The sequence below is a fragment of the Oryctolagus cuniculus genome, chromosome 6 (assembly GCF_964237555.1).
Source record: "Oryctolagus cuniculus chromosome 6, mOryCun1.1, whole genome shotgun sequence".
Classification (NCBI taxonomy): Eukaryota; Metazoa; Chordata; class Mammalia; order Lagomorpha; family Leporidae; genus Oryctolagus; species Oryctolagus cuniculus.
In genome coordinates this window covers 34,347,761-34,365,035 of record NC_091437.1, presented here as the reverse complement: position 1 = coordinate 34,365,035, position 17,275 = coordinate 34,347,761, and the positions used below count along the sequence as shown (strand labels likewise).

At 42.3% G+C, this 17,275-nt stretch overlaps 1 protein-coding gene across 22 annotated transcripts in view; it reads left to right on the top strand.

The window, feature by feature from the left end:
* The window catches only part of PPP2R2B (protein phosphatase 2 regulatory subunit Bbeta), a 487,122-nt gene that overhangs the window by 224,179 nt on the left and 245,668 nt on the right, over positions 1-17,275 (top strand). Inside the window, exon 1 of one of the 22 annotated variants that reach the window (XM_051843273.2) lies at positions 17,121-17,190. Within the exon in view, the coding sequence (XP_051699233.1) occupies positions 17,136-17,190 (55 nt within the window). The 5' untranslated portion in view covers positions 17,121-17,135. 22 annotated transcript variants of the gene reach the window in all.

Here is a 17,275-nt window from a genome sequence, read left to right as displayed (position 1 = left end):
CTTCACTGAATTGAAGGAAAACACTTAAATGAGACCTTTGTTAGTGCACCCTCTTTCTGTTGCCCTAATAAATTGTTGGGATTCTCAGCTCTGAAATCCATATTTTGCAACATTTGCAAATTTAGCTGTAGTTGCCTCCAGGACTGAGAATATAGGGTACACTGCTCAGCCAGGCTATGTGTTGTTACATACAAAGAGTATGATACTTGGGATACAGGAGGGAAGAAGGCACAAGTTCTGCCTTTAAAATCTTCCAGTTACTTCTTACTGTTGGAGAGGGAATTCAAGGTGAGCATAGAGAGCAAAGAAGGATAGTCCATGTGAAACTGAATTGAGCCATCATCTGCTGTCCTAAAGTACATTAGCAAGAAGCTGAATTAGAAGCAGAGTAACCAGGACTCAGACACTCTGATAGGGATGGAGGTGTCCCAAGTGGCTTAACCCATTGTGCTACAATACTGGCCCCTAGTTTTTTTTTTCCTAATGTGCATATTTCATGAAGTTTTTTTAAAGACTTATCATATCTTCTACAAATCACTAGAACCTATGAAGTCAAACCATATGAGCTCTAAAACCCAGCTATGGACCTGGGTGACTTACAAAATCTATTTGGGCTTCAGTTCCCCCTTAGTAGATAGGATAATAGGACCTTCATGGAAAGACTTGTCCTGAGGCCTAGGATAATAGGTATGCAATGCTTAGAGCAAGTCTGAGCAAACGGTGCTTGGGTAAATGTGAGCTTCAGCCACATTTATTTTATTTTATTTTATTCTGTATTTTATTTTTTCAAAAATTTATTTTATATTTGAAAGACAGAATTAGAGAGAGAGAGGTAGAGTGAGAACGAGAGAAGGGTCTTTCATCCGCTTGCTCACTCCCCAAATGGCTGCAATGGCCAGAACTGCGCTGATCTGAAGCCAGAAGCTTTTTCTGGGTCTCCCATGCAGGTGCAGGGGCCCAAGGATTGGGATATCCTATAGTACTCTCCCCGGCCATAGCAGAGAGCTGGATCGGAAGTGACGCAGCTGGGACTCAAACGGACACACATATGGGATGCTGGCACTGCACACGAGGGCTTTAACCACTGTGCTACAGGACCGGCCCCACAGGGCTGTCTTCTTACAGGTGTGTGGTGAAGAGTCAGAAGGAGAATCCTGGCAAGTGATCAGCACATAACTAGGATTAGGCATGTAGCTTGCATTCTGTATCCACCATGGCTAGATAACAAGGAAAATGTTCCTGAAGAGTTGGAGGTGCCTTCTCCCTTGAATACTATGTCCCAGACACACTGCCCTTCTCTAATCTTAAACTGAAAATAGAGAAGGAGTTGCCCAGATGAAAGGAGGGTGATGGGTATGGGAGAGGGCAGAGGAAAGAGAATCCAAAAGTCAAGGGAAGCGTGACAGGTTTATAGGTGTGCAAGAAACCTTAGAGTGGCTGGAATGTGGAGCCTTAGGGGGGAAGGGAGAAAAAGAGGGCAGGAGGGACAAGTAGGACCCATATTATTCGGGAATTGAAGGCTGGATTCAGGATTTGGACTTTACCTTGGGGTCAGTGGAATACTACAGGAAGATTTTAAGCAAGAAATAACACTTAAGATGTGTATTGTAGAAAGGTCACTCTGGCTGTTGTTAGGAAAAAATGGGGTGGAGATGAAAGAACAGTTGAGGAACTATTGAAGTTACACAGCCAACGACCATGGTGGCCTAGATTATGAGAGTGGGTCTGGCTGTGGAATTACAGGATTTGAAGGCTACCACTAACCATAGGCAAATAATGCTTAGGAAATTATTAGGAAATCTTTTCTGCCCAAGGGTCCAATGTATCACAATTGATGATATCTTAACATTTTCCTAAATATCTGCATGAAATAAAGCTATTCTGGGATAATAAAAATTTTAGACAGTGACGCTGGAGTTTATCCATATTTTCTACCCCCAGTACAGGCCAGGATGGTAGTTTTTTAAAAAAACATGAGTGTAAAAATCAGATTAACTCAGAAATGCAGAAGGGATAAGGAAATATTCAAGTATCATGTGATAGAAATAAAATACAAGCCACATGTAATTTTAATTTTCTAGTAGTTACATTACAAAAAGTAAAATTTTAATGTTAAGATATTGAATATTTCAATGTGATCAAAATAAATTATAAGATACATCTCTTGCATATTCAATCTATAAAACCTGGTGGTACATTTTACATTTATAATACGTTCAATTCAGGTAGCTTCATGTGTACAGTAGCTACAGGCTGCTGTATTCCATGCTACAATTGTGGGGCTCCCACACTTAATCAAGTCATTTTAGATTTACATTTGTTAGAAAAATCTTTTTTAAACAAGTTAACCAGCATTCCTGCTTTAGCATGTGCACGTAGAAATTTAATGTACATACTTAAATTGCTTATTTCTGTCAAGAAGTACTTATTGGGTGCCCCTAGTGTGGTAACGGAGAAGTTGTTAGGCCAGCACTGGCTATGGCTCACACAACGGCATTCTCCCATCCAAGTACCAACCAGGCCTGACCCTGCTTAGCTTCCAAGATCAGAAGAGATTGAGCGTGTTCAGGGTGGTATGGCCGTAGACCACAGTGGCATTCTAACCATGAGCTGAACACGTAGCATATAAACTCCTTCATGGAGTTGACAGATTTCTGGAGGAGACATACAAAAAGCACAACACCTAGAAAAATGAAGTCCTCATAAATAATGCTATGAAGGAAACAAAGGAAGAGTTGAGATACTAGATGGCCGTAGAGAGATGGTTTAAGATCACGAGAGTTGAGAGTAAAGAAAACAAGTCAGCCAAACAGAGAACCAGGGAAGCAGTAGATCAAGCATGTCTAAGAGCCCTGGGACATGAGGCCAGCCTAAGGAAATAGAAAAAGGGCCCAGCTGAGGGTTAGTGCAAGGAGCAGAAAGTAACATGATGCGAGTGTGTACAGGTGGGCAGAGGCCAGATGTCATGGTAAAGAGTTGGAATATGGTTCTAAGCAAGCTGTTGTCTACTCAAGGTCTTTAGGGTCAAATAAGAGACTGCCTTAATCTCAGATCACTGTAAGATAAAAATTCACGGAGGTGAAAGTTGAAAGAAAGCTTGTTTTTACACACTCAGATGTTATTAATGAAAGATGGGGTAAGGTAGTGAAAATTCTGTAAAGACAAAATAATGATCTACAAATGCAGAGTGGTAAAGAGAAAAGGTTAGTGCTAAGCCCAAATGGCTTTGTTGAGCTGCTTTTTGCAATGGAATTGCATGTTGTTGGTGTCCAGGGTGCTTTCTCCATGGGCTCTCAAGTGTATTTCTGAAAATGAAATTGTACAGGAGGGAGCTAGGCGTGCAGGTCTTGTGCCCTACCTGTAGTTTCTGGGTTTTCAGCTGTGCTTCTTGGCTGGTGCTGAGATGAATGCTGGAGGATGCACAGTGATATCTGGCAGGGGGTCTTGCCAACAGTCTGTGCTTCTGGAGAGAGAGAGCAAGGCTCTAAGGAAGCTGGGCAAGGAAGATGAACTTTCAGTTGAGTGGCATTTGGGAATATCTTCAGCATCTTTTTTAAATCATTATTTCATGCTTGTGAGCACTGTGTAACATAGATCAATCAAGCAGAACCCTCCCCAAGTTCTAGAAGAATAAACAGAGGCTTGGAGAAGTAGAGGGTTTGTTTGAGACTAAAATAGACAATGAGATTACGTCTTCTGACTTGAACTTCTTTAATCTGACCTGACAAGACACCAACCTGTTAGAAGTCCCCTCGTTTAGGAATGCATAAAATAGGGTCTAAGCTCTTTGAGATACATTCCCCTGGGACTGTTTGAATCCTGATCACTTGTTTGCTATCAATGCGGGGTAAAGAGAGGGTGAGGCAGTATCTTAATCTACCTTATTGGTAAAGCTTATTGATTGCAAGCTCCAAAGTCACTGGGTTTGTGGACTTCCTGTATAGTGCTTGGCAGATGCATAGTGTCATTGAATAGGATGTGAAAAATAATAAGACCTAAGTTGGTCATTATTCACTAAACCTGACAGCTGGATAATTTTAAGCATCTCCATTTAAATATCTACAAATAAAATTAATTTTTAAAGATTTTATTTTTTTTGAAAGGCAGAGTCAGAGGAGAAACAGATCTTCTGTCCACTGATTGACTCCCCAAATGGCTGCAATGGCCAAGGCTGGGCCAGGACAAAGTCAGGAGCTTCTACCTGGTGTCCCATGTGGATACAGGGTACCAAGCACTTGGGCCATCTTCCACTGCCTTCCCAGGCTCATTAGAAGGGAGCTGAATCAGAAGTGGAGCAGATGGGACTTGAACAGGCACCCACAAAAGATGCTAGCATTGCAGGCGGCAGCTTGACCTGCTATACACAATACTAGCAGCTTAACCTGCTATACACAAATTTCATAAAATTTACCAAAAGAGAGTGTTGGAGCCAAATCTTTTAATAGTTAGTACTTGGCAGTTACTAGCAACTAAGGAACACTGAAGTATTATTTTTCAAGCGTGGAAATCATTTTTTCTTTTCCTTTAATTGTGGTTCAGAGTATAGTCTCTTAGAAATAAGTAGGAATTTGACCCTGGTATGTTTAGAATATAGGTTCTTAAACTTGTTGTATATATATGTGTGTGTTGGGAGTAGGTTGTGTGTATAGAAAGGCAGGATTCAAACCCTTTAAGAATTTGGTGAAAGCTGTGGCTCCTTTCTACATGGGAAAAAAATGATACAGTCTTAAACATACAATAGGTCGTGTACTTGTAATTTCATGGAGATCATAGGTTCCCATGAAGTTCATCCCCCAGTGGCTGACCAAGAACTTCTGAGGTAGTGGCAGGCATTTATGCTAGGAGTTAAGAGGGCTGCATCCTGTGCTGGGGTATCTAGGTTTAATTCACACCTCTGGTTCCTGACTCCAGCTTCCAGCTAATGCAAACCCTGGGAGGTGGCAGTGATGGCCCAACCACTATGGAGGCCTGAAGTGGTTTCCAGATACTAACCTTGGCCTAGCTCATCCCTGACCATCTTGGGCATTTGAGGAGTGATCCAGCAGATGAGAATGTATATTTTGTGTGTGTGTGAAAAAGCAAAAATTAATTGAAAATAACTTTGGATATAAAATGTTGAAGAACATTGGGGTGAACGCATGGACAGAACTTAACTGAAGATAAATACAGAGTACTTTAAGGGAAGCATGCTGTAGTCCCTGCCAACAAGGGAGGGTAGTGGTTCTGGCTTCAGTGGTATGGATGGGAATACAGATTAAGTCTTGATTTAGAGCCTTCAACTCTGAAGCAAGCCCAGTCCAAATAGGATTTAGAATTTTATAAGCTTTATGACATCAAACCTGTTTATCACTAGCCTGATCTGACTATTTCTGGGCAGTAGGAGGAGTAGCACCTGCCATCTGTGTTTTGATGACCTCTGGCCTATCGAGTAATTTCTGGGAGGTAGGCATGGGGGATTCTCAGTGAGAAACTGAAAACAGTGGATTTATCCTAGGATGGCCCACCCTCATCTTCTCCCTCCTTCCTGTGTGTGTGTGTTTATGTGTGTGTGTGTAATGTGCGGTGGGTTGGAGCAGAGTTCTTTGGCCTAAATAGCTCTTTTGAAAGCCCCACAGTGATATAAAAACCAATTACCTTTGATCTAAATGTAGTAGGTAATGCTACCTTTTGGTGAGATGGAACCCAGGTAAAATTCTTGTCGGTCAACACTGGCGCTCAGAGAGAACATGCATTCAGAAAGAGGAGCTGTTACTGCAGCTGGCTTCTGCTTTGAGTTTTGGTGCATTTGATCTTGAAACCTAGGGTGAAACAGAAGACATTGTATAATCCTCCCTCACCTTCAAAAGTTTCATTTCAAATCCCACTCTTTGCACCCAAATCCTTAGGCTGTGTCATTTCTTCTGAATCCTACAAAGACTTCATGCTTATAACGTAGCATATTGGCCACTGTGTAATGCCTGTTTATCTTGTTTCTTTCCCTGGTTGAGCCTTTCTGAGGGCAGGTCTTACATCTCCCCCACTAGAGAGTAAGCAACATCAGATCAGACGCACACTAGTTTCTTTTATTGTGCTATCCTTTCACAATGTCTGAGATACTACAGGCAATGAAAGGATCTAAGCTGTATAGAATGTACTTGCTAACCGAGGGTTGAAAAGAGAAGCATTTTTTGTCTTTCATAAGAACAAATTGGAATCAAAATAAGACTATTTGAAACGGGATAGTAGCTGAGAATGATTTTTAAAGTCTGGCTGTCATGGCTCATGGCCCTCCAAAAAACACTTGGAGTGTTTTAGGAGTGTCGAGATTTATGGACCTACGTGCTGTTGTTATTTTCATTTGTGCTACTGAAGTTGTGATTTTAAGTCACAAGTTACCTCAAAGGAGAGAGAAACTCGGTTATTCTGAAGATAAGGAGTAGACTCTAAGAGGGGCTGGTATTGTGGCACAGTGGGTTAAGCTACCACTTGGGATGCCAGCATCCCATATAGGAGTGGCAGCTCAAGTCCTGGCTGCAGTGCTTCCAATCTGGCTTCCTGCTAATGGACTTTGGAAGGCAGCAGATGACAGTCCAAAGAATTGGGCTCCTGCCACCCATGTGGGACACCAGCATGTAGTTCTTGGCTCCTGGTTTGGGCCTGGCCCAGACCTGACAATGGAGGATCTCCCCCTGATCTACATCATTCTGAAAGACAAAGTGAGCATCTGTCTGCTGGTTCATTCCTCAAAATGCCCAGGACTGGGCCAGGCCAAAGCCAGGATCCTAGAACTCCATCTGGTTCTCCTACATGAGTGGCAGGAGCCCAGGCGTTTGGGCACATTAGCAGGGAGCTGGATCTGAAGCAGAGTAGCCAGAACTCAGACAGATGCTCATATGGGGTGCTGACATTGCAAGCAGCTTAACCTGCTGCACTTTCCAGCCCTTAAATAAAAAACAATGCAAAATGTGTTAAGTAGTGACTAGGGTAAGCACTGGGCTTTGGATTTTACATAAATTATCTCATTTAATTATTACCAAAATTCTGTAAATAGTAATTACTTTTTTAAGGTGTAAAAACAGATTTTGGAGGTAACTTTCTTGGATGTTAAACTCTATGAAGACAAAGAGTCTGCACAGAGAAGTCATTGGGTTAATGTTAAAATTTATCCAAGGGTACTCAGTTAAGGCAGTAGCCGATCACGCCTGAGTTTAAGCCCAGAGCTGTTAGTACTTGAAGCCCCATCCTCTTTGCACTACATCCTCTCCTCTAAATAGAAACTCTTGAGGAGAAAAACAGAATCAACAGTCTCAGCATTTTATTTTAGCTTTTGCGCTTTCAGATCAGGCTGCAGAAGACTGAAGTTTTCAGCTTTTGGCCCCAAACATTGTTTTCCTCTGCCTGTACTATTTGCCCAGAGATGATGCTAAAGATAAATTTGACTTCCTGGCAACAACTCAGAATGATTGTGTTAGAACACGCTCTTCCTGATACCCTAAGGAAGCAAAAATAAATGTTTGAAAAGAAGGGTGAATAAAGTTACAGAGTTGGTGACACTATTTGCATTCTATTCTCTGCCCCACTGGGGGCCTGGCAGGTAGTGGCTGTCCAAACACAGCGAAGAAGTCGGCAGCTTGGAACGTCACCATTCCAGTTTGCAGACTCGTTTCTAATGTAATCCTGGCTTGCCACATGGCTAATGATTATTTAACTTGGTCAACAGATTTAATCTTCTTCTAAGTAAAAATAAAAAATAGCCAACTTCATAAGCAAGCTCTAGTTTTTCCACTTACACTCAACCCACACATATGCATAATTTCTTTTTTTAGACGCTGTAGGGTTCCATTTGCGTCCATACTTTTTTTTTTTTTTTACTTCAGTACTATGTAAGTACTGCAATCCCGCAGATCCAATAGACTAGACGTGAGATACCGAAATGAACAAGGATATTCCGTAGGGCATGGTGACAACCAGTTCTTAACTAACTGGGTTTGGAGGGAAGGAGACTGGAGCTGGGGATGGAAAAGAATCTTCTGCCAGTCAACCTGTCACAGAATGGAAGGGACTGTTGGGAGCTGCTCTTCTCACGGGGAGAATGGCCACTCATCAGAAATACTAAAGGGGCCCCTTCGGAGTAGTTTCTCTGCTTCCTACTTTGCCAGATATTCTTTGCTTTGGGAGGCGGAACTTGGTCTTTGTCTCTTATTTCAAGGAGAGCCAGATGGAAACTCCAAAGGAAAATAGTAGGCAACTTTAGAAGATTTGTTAAGTGAATTAGTATGTACTGATCATTAAAAGGCTTTAGTAAGTTGTTTTCCTGACTCCAAGCTGTGGCTCACAGTGGGTCTGGCCCGCCTATCCCTCTCTGTGTGTGTCTGTGCATTCCCCTCGGACTCCAGTCTTTCTGGTTCTGTGACCTTGGGATATCATGTCACCACTCTGTGGTTTGTCTTCCTCTCCTATAAAAAGGAGATGCTAGTGGTTCTTTGCAAATTCATGATACATGCTATAAAGCATATGTGTGAAATACTAACAGGGCCTGGCATTCAACAGGGATTTCTTTAGCAGCACTGGACAGGTACATATGAGGCTCCCTATTAAGAACACAGAGTCTACTCCGCAGGGACTCGGAAGAGTGAGTTTGGCTCAGATACCCAGATCCCTCATAAACCAATTTAGTGGATGCCTTGCTCTTCCTCAGTTTTAGAAGCACTTGTTTCTCATTCTCTAGAATTGTGATACTGTGTACTTGAAATGTTGCGATTTTATTTGAGATGTGCAGTAAGTGTAAAATATGCATCAGAGCTAGAAAATCACATTTGATTTCTGTTCAATGGTGCTGTCCTAGTGCTTTGTGCTGCTTTCCTGTCACAGGATCCATTCAGCTTCACAAATGAGAAAAGGGTCCAGATAGTTGGAATTTGGAGCAGCAGCCTCTCTGATTCTGATTTAGTACTGCACACAATGAAGTGAGAAAATGCATTTCCAATATTGTAATCTTGACAAAATGCCTTCTGATAAGGTACTTGACAGTGCATTTTACCCACGTTAAGGGTGAGCCTTTCTTACCATGTGCAGCTAGAGACATTTCCCAGGAAAGAGCCCTGAAAAGTATGTGGTGGCCTCAACCGAAGTCTACACAGTCAGTGGCTTCCCACGGCTTTGTAATTCAGATAGGTGGGCGTTATGTGAGTGGTGATGGTGGGGAGTGAATAGGGAGAGATGGAGGAAGAGATCTTTGATCTACTGGTTCACTCCCAGATGGCCACAATGGCCTAGGCTAGGCCAGGCCAAAGCCAGGAGTCTAGGATTCCATCTGGGTTTCGCACATCAGTGGCAGGGGCCCAAGGATTTGCACTGTCTTCTCCTGTTTTTCCAGGCACGTGAGCAGGGAGATGGATTGGAAGTGGAGCAGCCAGAGTTCAGTGCTCTGCTCATATGGAATGCCAGGTTTACAGGCAGTGGCTTATCCTGATATGCCACAATGTGGGCCCCAATCCGTTTGAGAATTGACCCAATGTTCTATCAACTGCAGTAGGTCTGTTGGCAGCTGTTGAAGTAGGGGTGAGGATAGTGGGAGTAATTACTTTGTAGACATCTCAGTGAATTTTCCACTTAAAGTTAGGATATTAAGTTATAAAAAAGATTAAAAAGTATTATTGACTATTACGTGTCAGATATGATGATGAATATTAAATACAAATTGTTGCATTTACACATCCCAAAACAACCCAAAGGGGTTGGGGCATTTTCATCACCTTCTGGGAAATGATGGGGCTCAGATTCAGGAAGGTCTTGTAGTTTTTCTCTAATCACAAAGCCTCTGACTGATGGAGCTGGCCCTCGAAGCCAGACCATTAGGCTCTAATGAACATGACGTACAGGGTACCTTTGCAGAATTAGCAGCATGCGTTTTCACACTAAAGCACTTCTGGTTAACACTACAAGGAGGACCATGAATCCTTTAGTGAAATAACCTGTACAGACGACCACAGCCAGACGGGGAGCATGGGGTTTTGGAAGATGCCTGCGACCAGCTCGGGTCCGGTGAGCGCGCCACCCTTGCTGAGGTTGGTTGCTCCTCAGTGGACTGTGAGGGTTGGAACACTCTTGAGTGCTAAGGTCTTGGGCCACGTTCTGGTTTTCTACCTCTTTGCGACTTGAGGAAAAAGAGGAATGTGAAACAATGGCCATTCTACCTCAGGTTCAGTGTGGACAGTCAACAAACCAAAGAGGAATGCACTCATTAGAACTCGCTGCACCTTGAGGGCGTGGCCCAGGCCTGCCGGTAGGCTCTGTGTGGCCTCAGAAACTGGTAGATTGGGAATCGCATTACTTCCTCAGGTTGCTGATCCAGCATCACCGTGTTCCACAACTCGGTGTGCTTCTTCATAATTTTTTGAAGGAGCATTTTAATTGTTTTCCAAATACGATAAAAAATAGTATGCTAGTCAATAGAATTATTTTTATAGGTCAGCTAGGAAATAGACCCTTAAATTTTTCAGAGAATCTTTTTTTTCCTGAAATGCAATTTACAACACAATCCGCAGACTTAGACCATTTTGAAAAATGCAACATCAGACACCTTTTTTATATGGATAATGCAGTCCATATTACTTGGGGCACCAGTTAGAAGTCTGAGTCTTGAAATGGTGCCTGAATAATAAAGATGTCAGTACATTAAAGCAGATGAAATATTTGTAGCTAAGCCAAAACAAAAATGACTTTAAATAATTCAGTTCACCAAGAAAGGCAGTGGTTAGGACTTGGGGCTCTTGATTCAGATAAAGCAATTCTATTTAAAAATCTCTAAATGTATTTTCACTGATGTGTAAGGTGGACAATTAGTGAGACAGACCGCTCTTGCATCTGCTGGTTCACTCCCCAAATGCCTCCAACAGCCTGGGCTAGGCCAGGCCAAAGCCAGGAGCTGGGAGCTCAATCTGCTGTCCCATTTGAGTGACAGGGACCCAGGTACTTAGGCATCACTACTACCTTCCAGGGAATGCATACCGGGAAGCTGGAATTGGAGGCAGATCTGGAACTTAAACCTAGGCACTCTGATACGGGATGTGGGCATGTTTTAACTTGAGTCAGATGTCCATCCCTAGGTAAAACAATTCTTCTTAAAAAGAAGATGTATTTTACTTTTTGAAAGTGGGAGAGAGAAAGAGGGAAAGGGAAAGGAAGGGAAGGGGAGAGAAGGAGAGACTGAGCTCTTCCCTTTGCTGGTTCACTCCCCAGATGGCTGCAGCAGCTGCAGTTCGGCCAGGCTGAAGCCAGGAGCTTCTTCCGGGTCTCCCACGTGCAGGGTCCCTAGGACTTGGGCCATCTTCCACTGCTTTCCCAGGCCATAGCAGAGAGCTGGATCAGAAGTGGAGCAGCCTCAACTCGAACCAGTGCCCATGTGGGATACTGGCGCTGCAGGCAGAAGCTTAATTTGCTACACCGCAATACCAGCCCTGCTAGAACAATTCTAAGTTCCAGTTTGGTCACTGACTATTGTAACCTTAGTTGAGTGACGTAGTCTATGAAATTATTGGTGTTCTCATCGGCATAAAAATGGAATGAGACTTTTCTATATGATATGATGAGAATGAAACAGATTATGTCGGTGAAGCACCTAGGACCTAGCCTAGTACAGTCATTTAGCATGGATAACATGTATCCTTTCAAATTCAAAATATCATACAATTGTTTTTCCAAGGAAATCATCAGACAATAGATGAATGTAATTTGGGAGGTAATAAGAGCATTTTGTCAGAGATGTTTTAGAGCTGTATTAGCTAAAAGCCTAGGATGCATGGAAGCAGCAGAAACCGATTTAATTGCAAAGAGAGAAACTGATTCATATAATGAGTGATTTCTAATTTCCCTGCAGTATTATGTGGAAATAAACACAGTTCTGTGCAGTGAATATTATTGGGTTCTTCGGGCATCAAGTATTGATTGGTAGAGGACAAGAGAATGGATCAATATTAATAAATGTTTGAAGTTGTCATCTGTGCAGCTAGGCATGGGGCGGGAGGACAGGGAGTGAGGGGGAAGGAGAGAGACCGACAGACAAGTCCCCCTGATGGAGCACACTGTGGCCCATCTTATTCCTTCCCATTCACCAAAGCTCAATAAGAAAACTCCTCAGAGGATGGAGAAATTGTGTGAACCTGTCATTCCCACAGTAGATGATGTGTCAAGATTGCATAGGCACTGAATGCCCCGTGGTTAGACATGGCCTTGTCACACTGAAGGCCAAGGCTTAGCAGGCGGCCATTGCCAGTGTTCAAACAGGCTGGGGGCATTGGGACGACGTACACATAGGTTTTGTTTCAAGGCAGCCTAACAACTTGGCTCAATTAGATCCTTGCGAGTACTTCGTTGTAATTAGTGAAAGGTTTAAAGATGGCGATAAAGTTCTTAGTGTGGCAGATTTCCATGCCACAGATGCACAGTAACATCTTCCTGTTGCTTAGGCGTGTATAAAAAGCCCTCTTGTAAACTGTGCTCTCTCAGAGTACCACACACACACACGTGTAAAGTGTTTGATTAGATAAGAGCTTGATAGATGGGCATTGAATACATTTTGAAGTGATCAATGAATTTTGAGAACTTCAGAAATGAGGATGCAAGAAACCAAATATGAAGTGGAAGCTGCCTGGGGGAGTGTCTGCTGGAAGTATCTGGAAAGTTCCTAAGTTATGGGCTCTCTGATTTTAACTAAAGCCTGAAAATGAGGCCGAGATCGCCCCCCTAACTAATTTGCAGGGGTCATATGATACATATACCTCAATGGCTTAGTCAAAGGATCATATGGTACCAAGTACCTTATTGAACTTGGTGACCAATAAATATTAAAGCTGACATGCTTGTACAAAAGGTAGGATTGGTTCATTGTACTGTTCAAGCAGCCTGGTTAACCAAGAGTGCGATAATACTTGTTAGAGTTCAGGATTGTGGTTGAACTTTACATACATAATTACATGTAAATGTCACGTAGATCTTAGTGGATATGATGATGATGATATAATAATAGCTCATTTTTATGTAGAAGTCAGCCCATGTCAGATAGTGTGTTAAAAATATGGCATATGGGCCGGCGCTGCGGTTCAATAGGCTAATCCTCCACCTAGCAGCACCGGCACACCAGGTTGTAGTCCCGGTCGGGGCGCCGGATTCTGTCCCGGTTGCCCCTCTTCCAGGCCAGCTCTCTGCTGTGGCCCGGGAAGGCAGTGGAGGATGGCCCAAGTACTTGGGCCCTGCACCCCATGGGAGACCAGGAGAAGCACCTGGCTCCTGCCATCGGATCAGTGCGGTGCGCCGGCTGCAGCGCGCCAGCCGTGGCGGCCATTGGAGGGTGAACCAACGGCAAAAAAAGGAAGACCTTTCTCTCTGTCTGTCTCTCTCACTATCCACTCTGCCTGTAAAAAAAAAAAAAAATATGGCATATGGGCAGGCATTGTGGATCGGCAGGTTAAACCACTACTTGGGATGCCTGTCTGCCATATTCAAATACCTGTTCTACTCTCAGCTCCTCCACTTCCAATCCTGCTTCCTGCTAGTGTAGCTTTGGAGGCAGTGGGTAATGGCTAAAGTGCTTGGGCCCCTGCTACCCATGTGGGAGACTAAAATGGAGTTTAACGCTCTTGGCTTCAGCTTGGCTCAGATCTGGCTGCTGGAGCTACTGAGGCAGCAAACCAGTGAACGGAAGATCTCTATCCCTTTCTCTCCTCCTGTGTCACCCTGCCTTTCAAATAAATATTTAAAAAATTATAATTTTAGGATTTTTTTTAAAAAGTAAGGGTAATTACATGAACAAATGGACACTTACAGGGTGCACTCTGGGTTCTGGTAATAGTTGGAGGCATTCTGGATTCCTTACTCATTTATATGAACCTGCCACCTTTGCTCTTTTGTGTAGGTCTATTTTGTTTTATTCTTAGAACCCTTCATACAGTATCTATGTGAAAGAAATCATAGGTTCTAAAGGCACTGGCCCCCAGTTTTCTGAGAAGTTCCTTAAAGTATGAGAGCAGAGTGTTTGCATCCCAGTCCTGCCTTACTTCCCCATACCTCCTGCCGTTAGCTGTGCTTGGTTCCACATGGATTCTGTGCATGTTGAAGACCAAACAACAAAGTATGCTGACCCCTTCCCTGGTTTTTGTTTTCTGTTGCACCCATGCATTTTCATTAAATATCTGGCTTTTAAAATTTTGCTTATTTATTTGAAAGACAGTGACAGAGAGAGAGACAGAGAGAGAGAGAGAGAGATCTTGGTTTCACTGGTTCACTCCCCAAGTAAGGCTGAAACCAGAAGACTGGAACTCCATCCAGGTAACAGGAACTCAAGCACTTGACCTCTCACCTGCTGCCTCCCGGGGTGAGCATTAGTGTGAAGCTAGAATCGAATGTGGAACCAGGACTTGAATCCAAGCATTCCACTGTGGGATGTGAATGTCCTAAGTGGGATCGAAGCTGTGGCACCAAATAACTGCCCGTAACATTTGTGTTTAAACAGCCTAAAACTAATTTTTTTTGTGACTTACCAATGTATCCCCACCAAAATATCATTTAGCCATTTATTGAGTAATGAATCACATAACAAAAGTAGACATTCCCCTATTTATCTAGAAGGATATTACAAATTAAAAAAAGGTTGGTGTTTAGAAGACTGCCCTCAAAAAATCATTAACAGAAAATGATGTTAAGTAGGGTAGCTATGTCATTTTTGTCTAGCTGTGTATTATTCCTACTCTCTGTAGCTCAAAGATGAACTAAGACCATAGTCACATTCAATCGTATTAAACAGGATTTTTTAAAAAATACATATTTTTTCTATAAATAAATGTCTGTTATGCAGTTCATTTATTGTCTTTTTTCTCTGTTAAGGAAAATATTTCTGATCCATAAGACTGTCCAATATCAGTTTTTTTCTCTTGGAAAAATAATTTTATTTCTGCTTTCCTCTATGAAGACATACCATTTTCCTAAAGCAGGGTTAACTCGTTGGGATGTTTGTATATTTGTAACCAGCATAAGCAGTGATTGGGACATAAGAAATAATGATAAATCATGTGATTTAGAATCAGACCTGAAAATTCAAAAGGGTGGGTGCAGGGTGGGGACTCTTCAGAGAGTTTGGCTTGCAATATAACAGGATCGTCACGTTTTTAGTGTTGTCTGTTTTTGTGTTGGAAAAAAAAAAAAAAATAGATCATCCTGTTTGTCCGTGCAGCCACCCTCTGGTATTCTCCCCATCTGGCTGTCTCTACAGCCCTGGGCCTGTCAGCTCTGAGTAAGTGTGTACCAGCAGCTATTAATAGCAGAGTTCTACAACAGTCTGCTGTCACAGATGGAATCTGAGCTTCTGAAGACTAAGACCATCAAGACTCATTACAAAGAAAGCACTGCATTCTTTGGCACTTAATACAATTAAGCTGTCTATAAATAAAGAACATCTTTAAAGCAATACCCCAGCCTTTGATGGTAGATCCCATCCTCTGATTGGACCATTGATACGAAAGTTTCTCCTTGATGATGGCAAGTGAATGTGAATCTAAATCTAAAACTGTATGTAAAATGGCAAGAAAATGTCTTTCAATAGGAAACAATAAAAATATCTGAGAGCAGAATATAAACTCCATCGCAACAATGAAAATTCAAGGCAGGGGGAGCCTTCGAATTAGTGTACTTGGTGAATTGCAGAATCCATGCAGGAAAGGGTTGCTTCTTCACTTCCATGGGCCGTGACCATCTTGGGAGCCAGGACAGCTGCCAGGAAAGAAAGTGTCCTTGCTTATTAGATGGACACACATGTATGTACTTCACATCGACTGTGGACACTCCCAATTCTTTTCCCCTGAATGAGGCTGAGATTGCTCCCTCTCAAGGAACTGTCTTAGTGTTTCTATTTAAGGGTGTAGCGAGAAGATGGAAAAAGGGATTAAAGTCTATTTCTGCACCCTCTTTCCCCATGATCCCTTTCTTCCCCAGTATTTATCAAGAGAATTAAATAGGATTTATGAAATCAGATTAACTACTCGTGTCATCTGTTTTATACTCAAATAATATCAGAGATGCAGCAAAGCCAGGAAACTGAAAATCCAATGCTATGTGTGGAATTGAGTCTTTAGCAGTACTTATTGTATAGATGAATGGGAGAATTTTCTTTGTTTTCCTATCTTGTTAGAATGTGGATTCTGTGAAGGCAAGGCCATCCTGTGCTTCGTTCACTTCTCTATCCCCAGCATCTACCACAGTAGACATGTATATTACAGTTAAGGCAGCTTGCAAGCTGGAAAGGGCTATTGTAAATTTCTTCTCTGCTCTGTGCAGAAAAATGATGCCTCAGTCTTTTCTTCATAGAAGACATTTGAGTATAATTAACTGATGTAATCTGTGTGCACTTTCCCTTTGACATTTAAACATTTCAAACTGTAATGTACAATCCATGGTAGTTTTTGTTTGACCTGGGGTCAGAATTTTCAAACTTCGGTTTCCATGTGGTACTTGGAAAATGATTCTCAGGCCCAAAACAGTACATTCATTTAGGAATGTAGTTTATTCTCTTGCCTAGATATTTGATATTTTCTACTGATAGCTTTTGTGGAGAGATTGGGAGTGTGGATTTACAATGCAGGGCAATAATCCCTGTCATTTAAGCTGGCTCATTTATTGATTGCTATAGATATTGCAATTATGTATAATTACAGCCTTATGACGTACTTGGCACCAATGATATAACAGTGAGTATGGCAGAAAAAACATGGATTTAGTGGGAGAAGAGGTTGGGAGGAAGCAGAAATTTAACAAGCAGTTCTCATCAAGTGCAGTACACCTTAGTAATTAGCACATACTATGAAGTAATGCTCCAGTAAAATTGAAGAAAGAAGGTAGAAATACATATTAAATAGCAATGTAAGAAAGCAGATAGCCCAGGGTGGTAGGTGATTCTGTTGCCAACTTCATGGTATATATGAATATAGAGTAAGATTTACTTACTGTGAATTGATACTATCTCAGAATGTTCATGGAGAAGAGGGGTTTCAACTGGATATTTCTGTATTCATTTGTGCAGTGACAGAAGATACTCCATCCATTGGTTCACTCCCCTAATGGCTGCAATCAATGGGGATTTTTTGGGCTGAAGTCAGGAGCCCACATGGATGGCAGGGACCCAAGTACCTGGGCCATTCTTTGATGCCTTCCCAAGAGCTTTAGGTAGGAGCTGGGTTGGAAACAGAGCAACTGAGACTCCAGCCAGCACTCTGATACGGGATGCCAGCATTGCAAGCAGCCGCTTAAT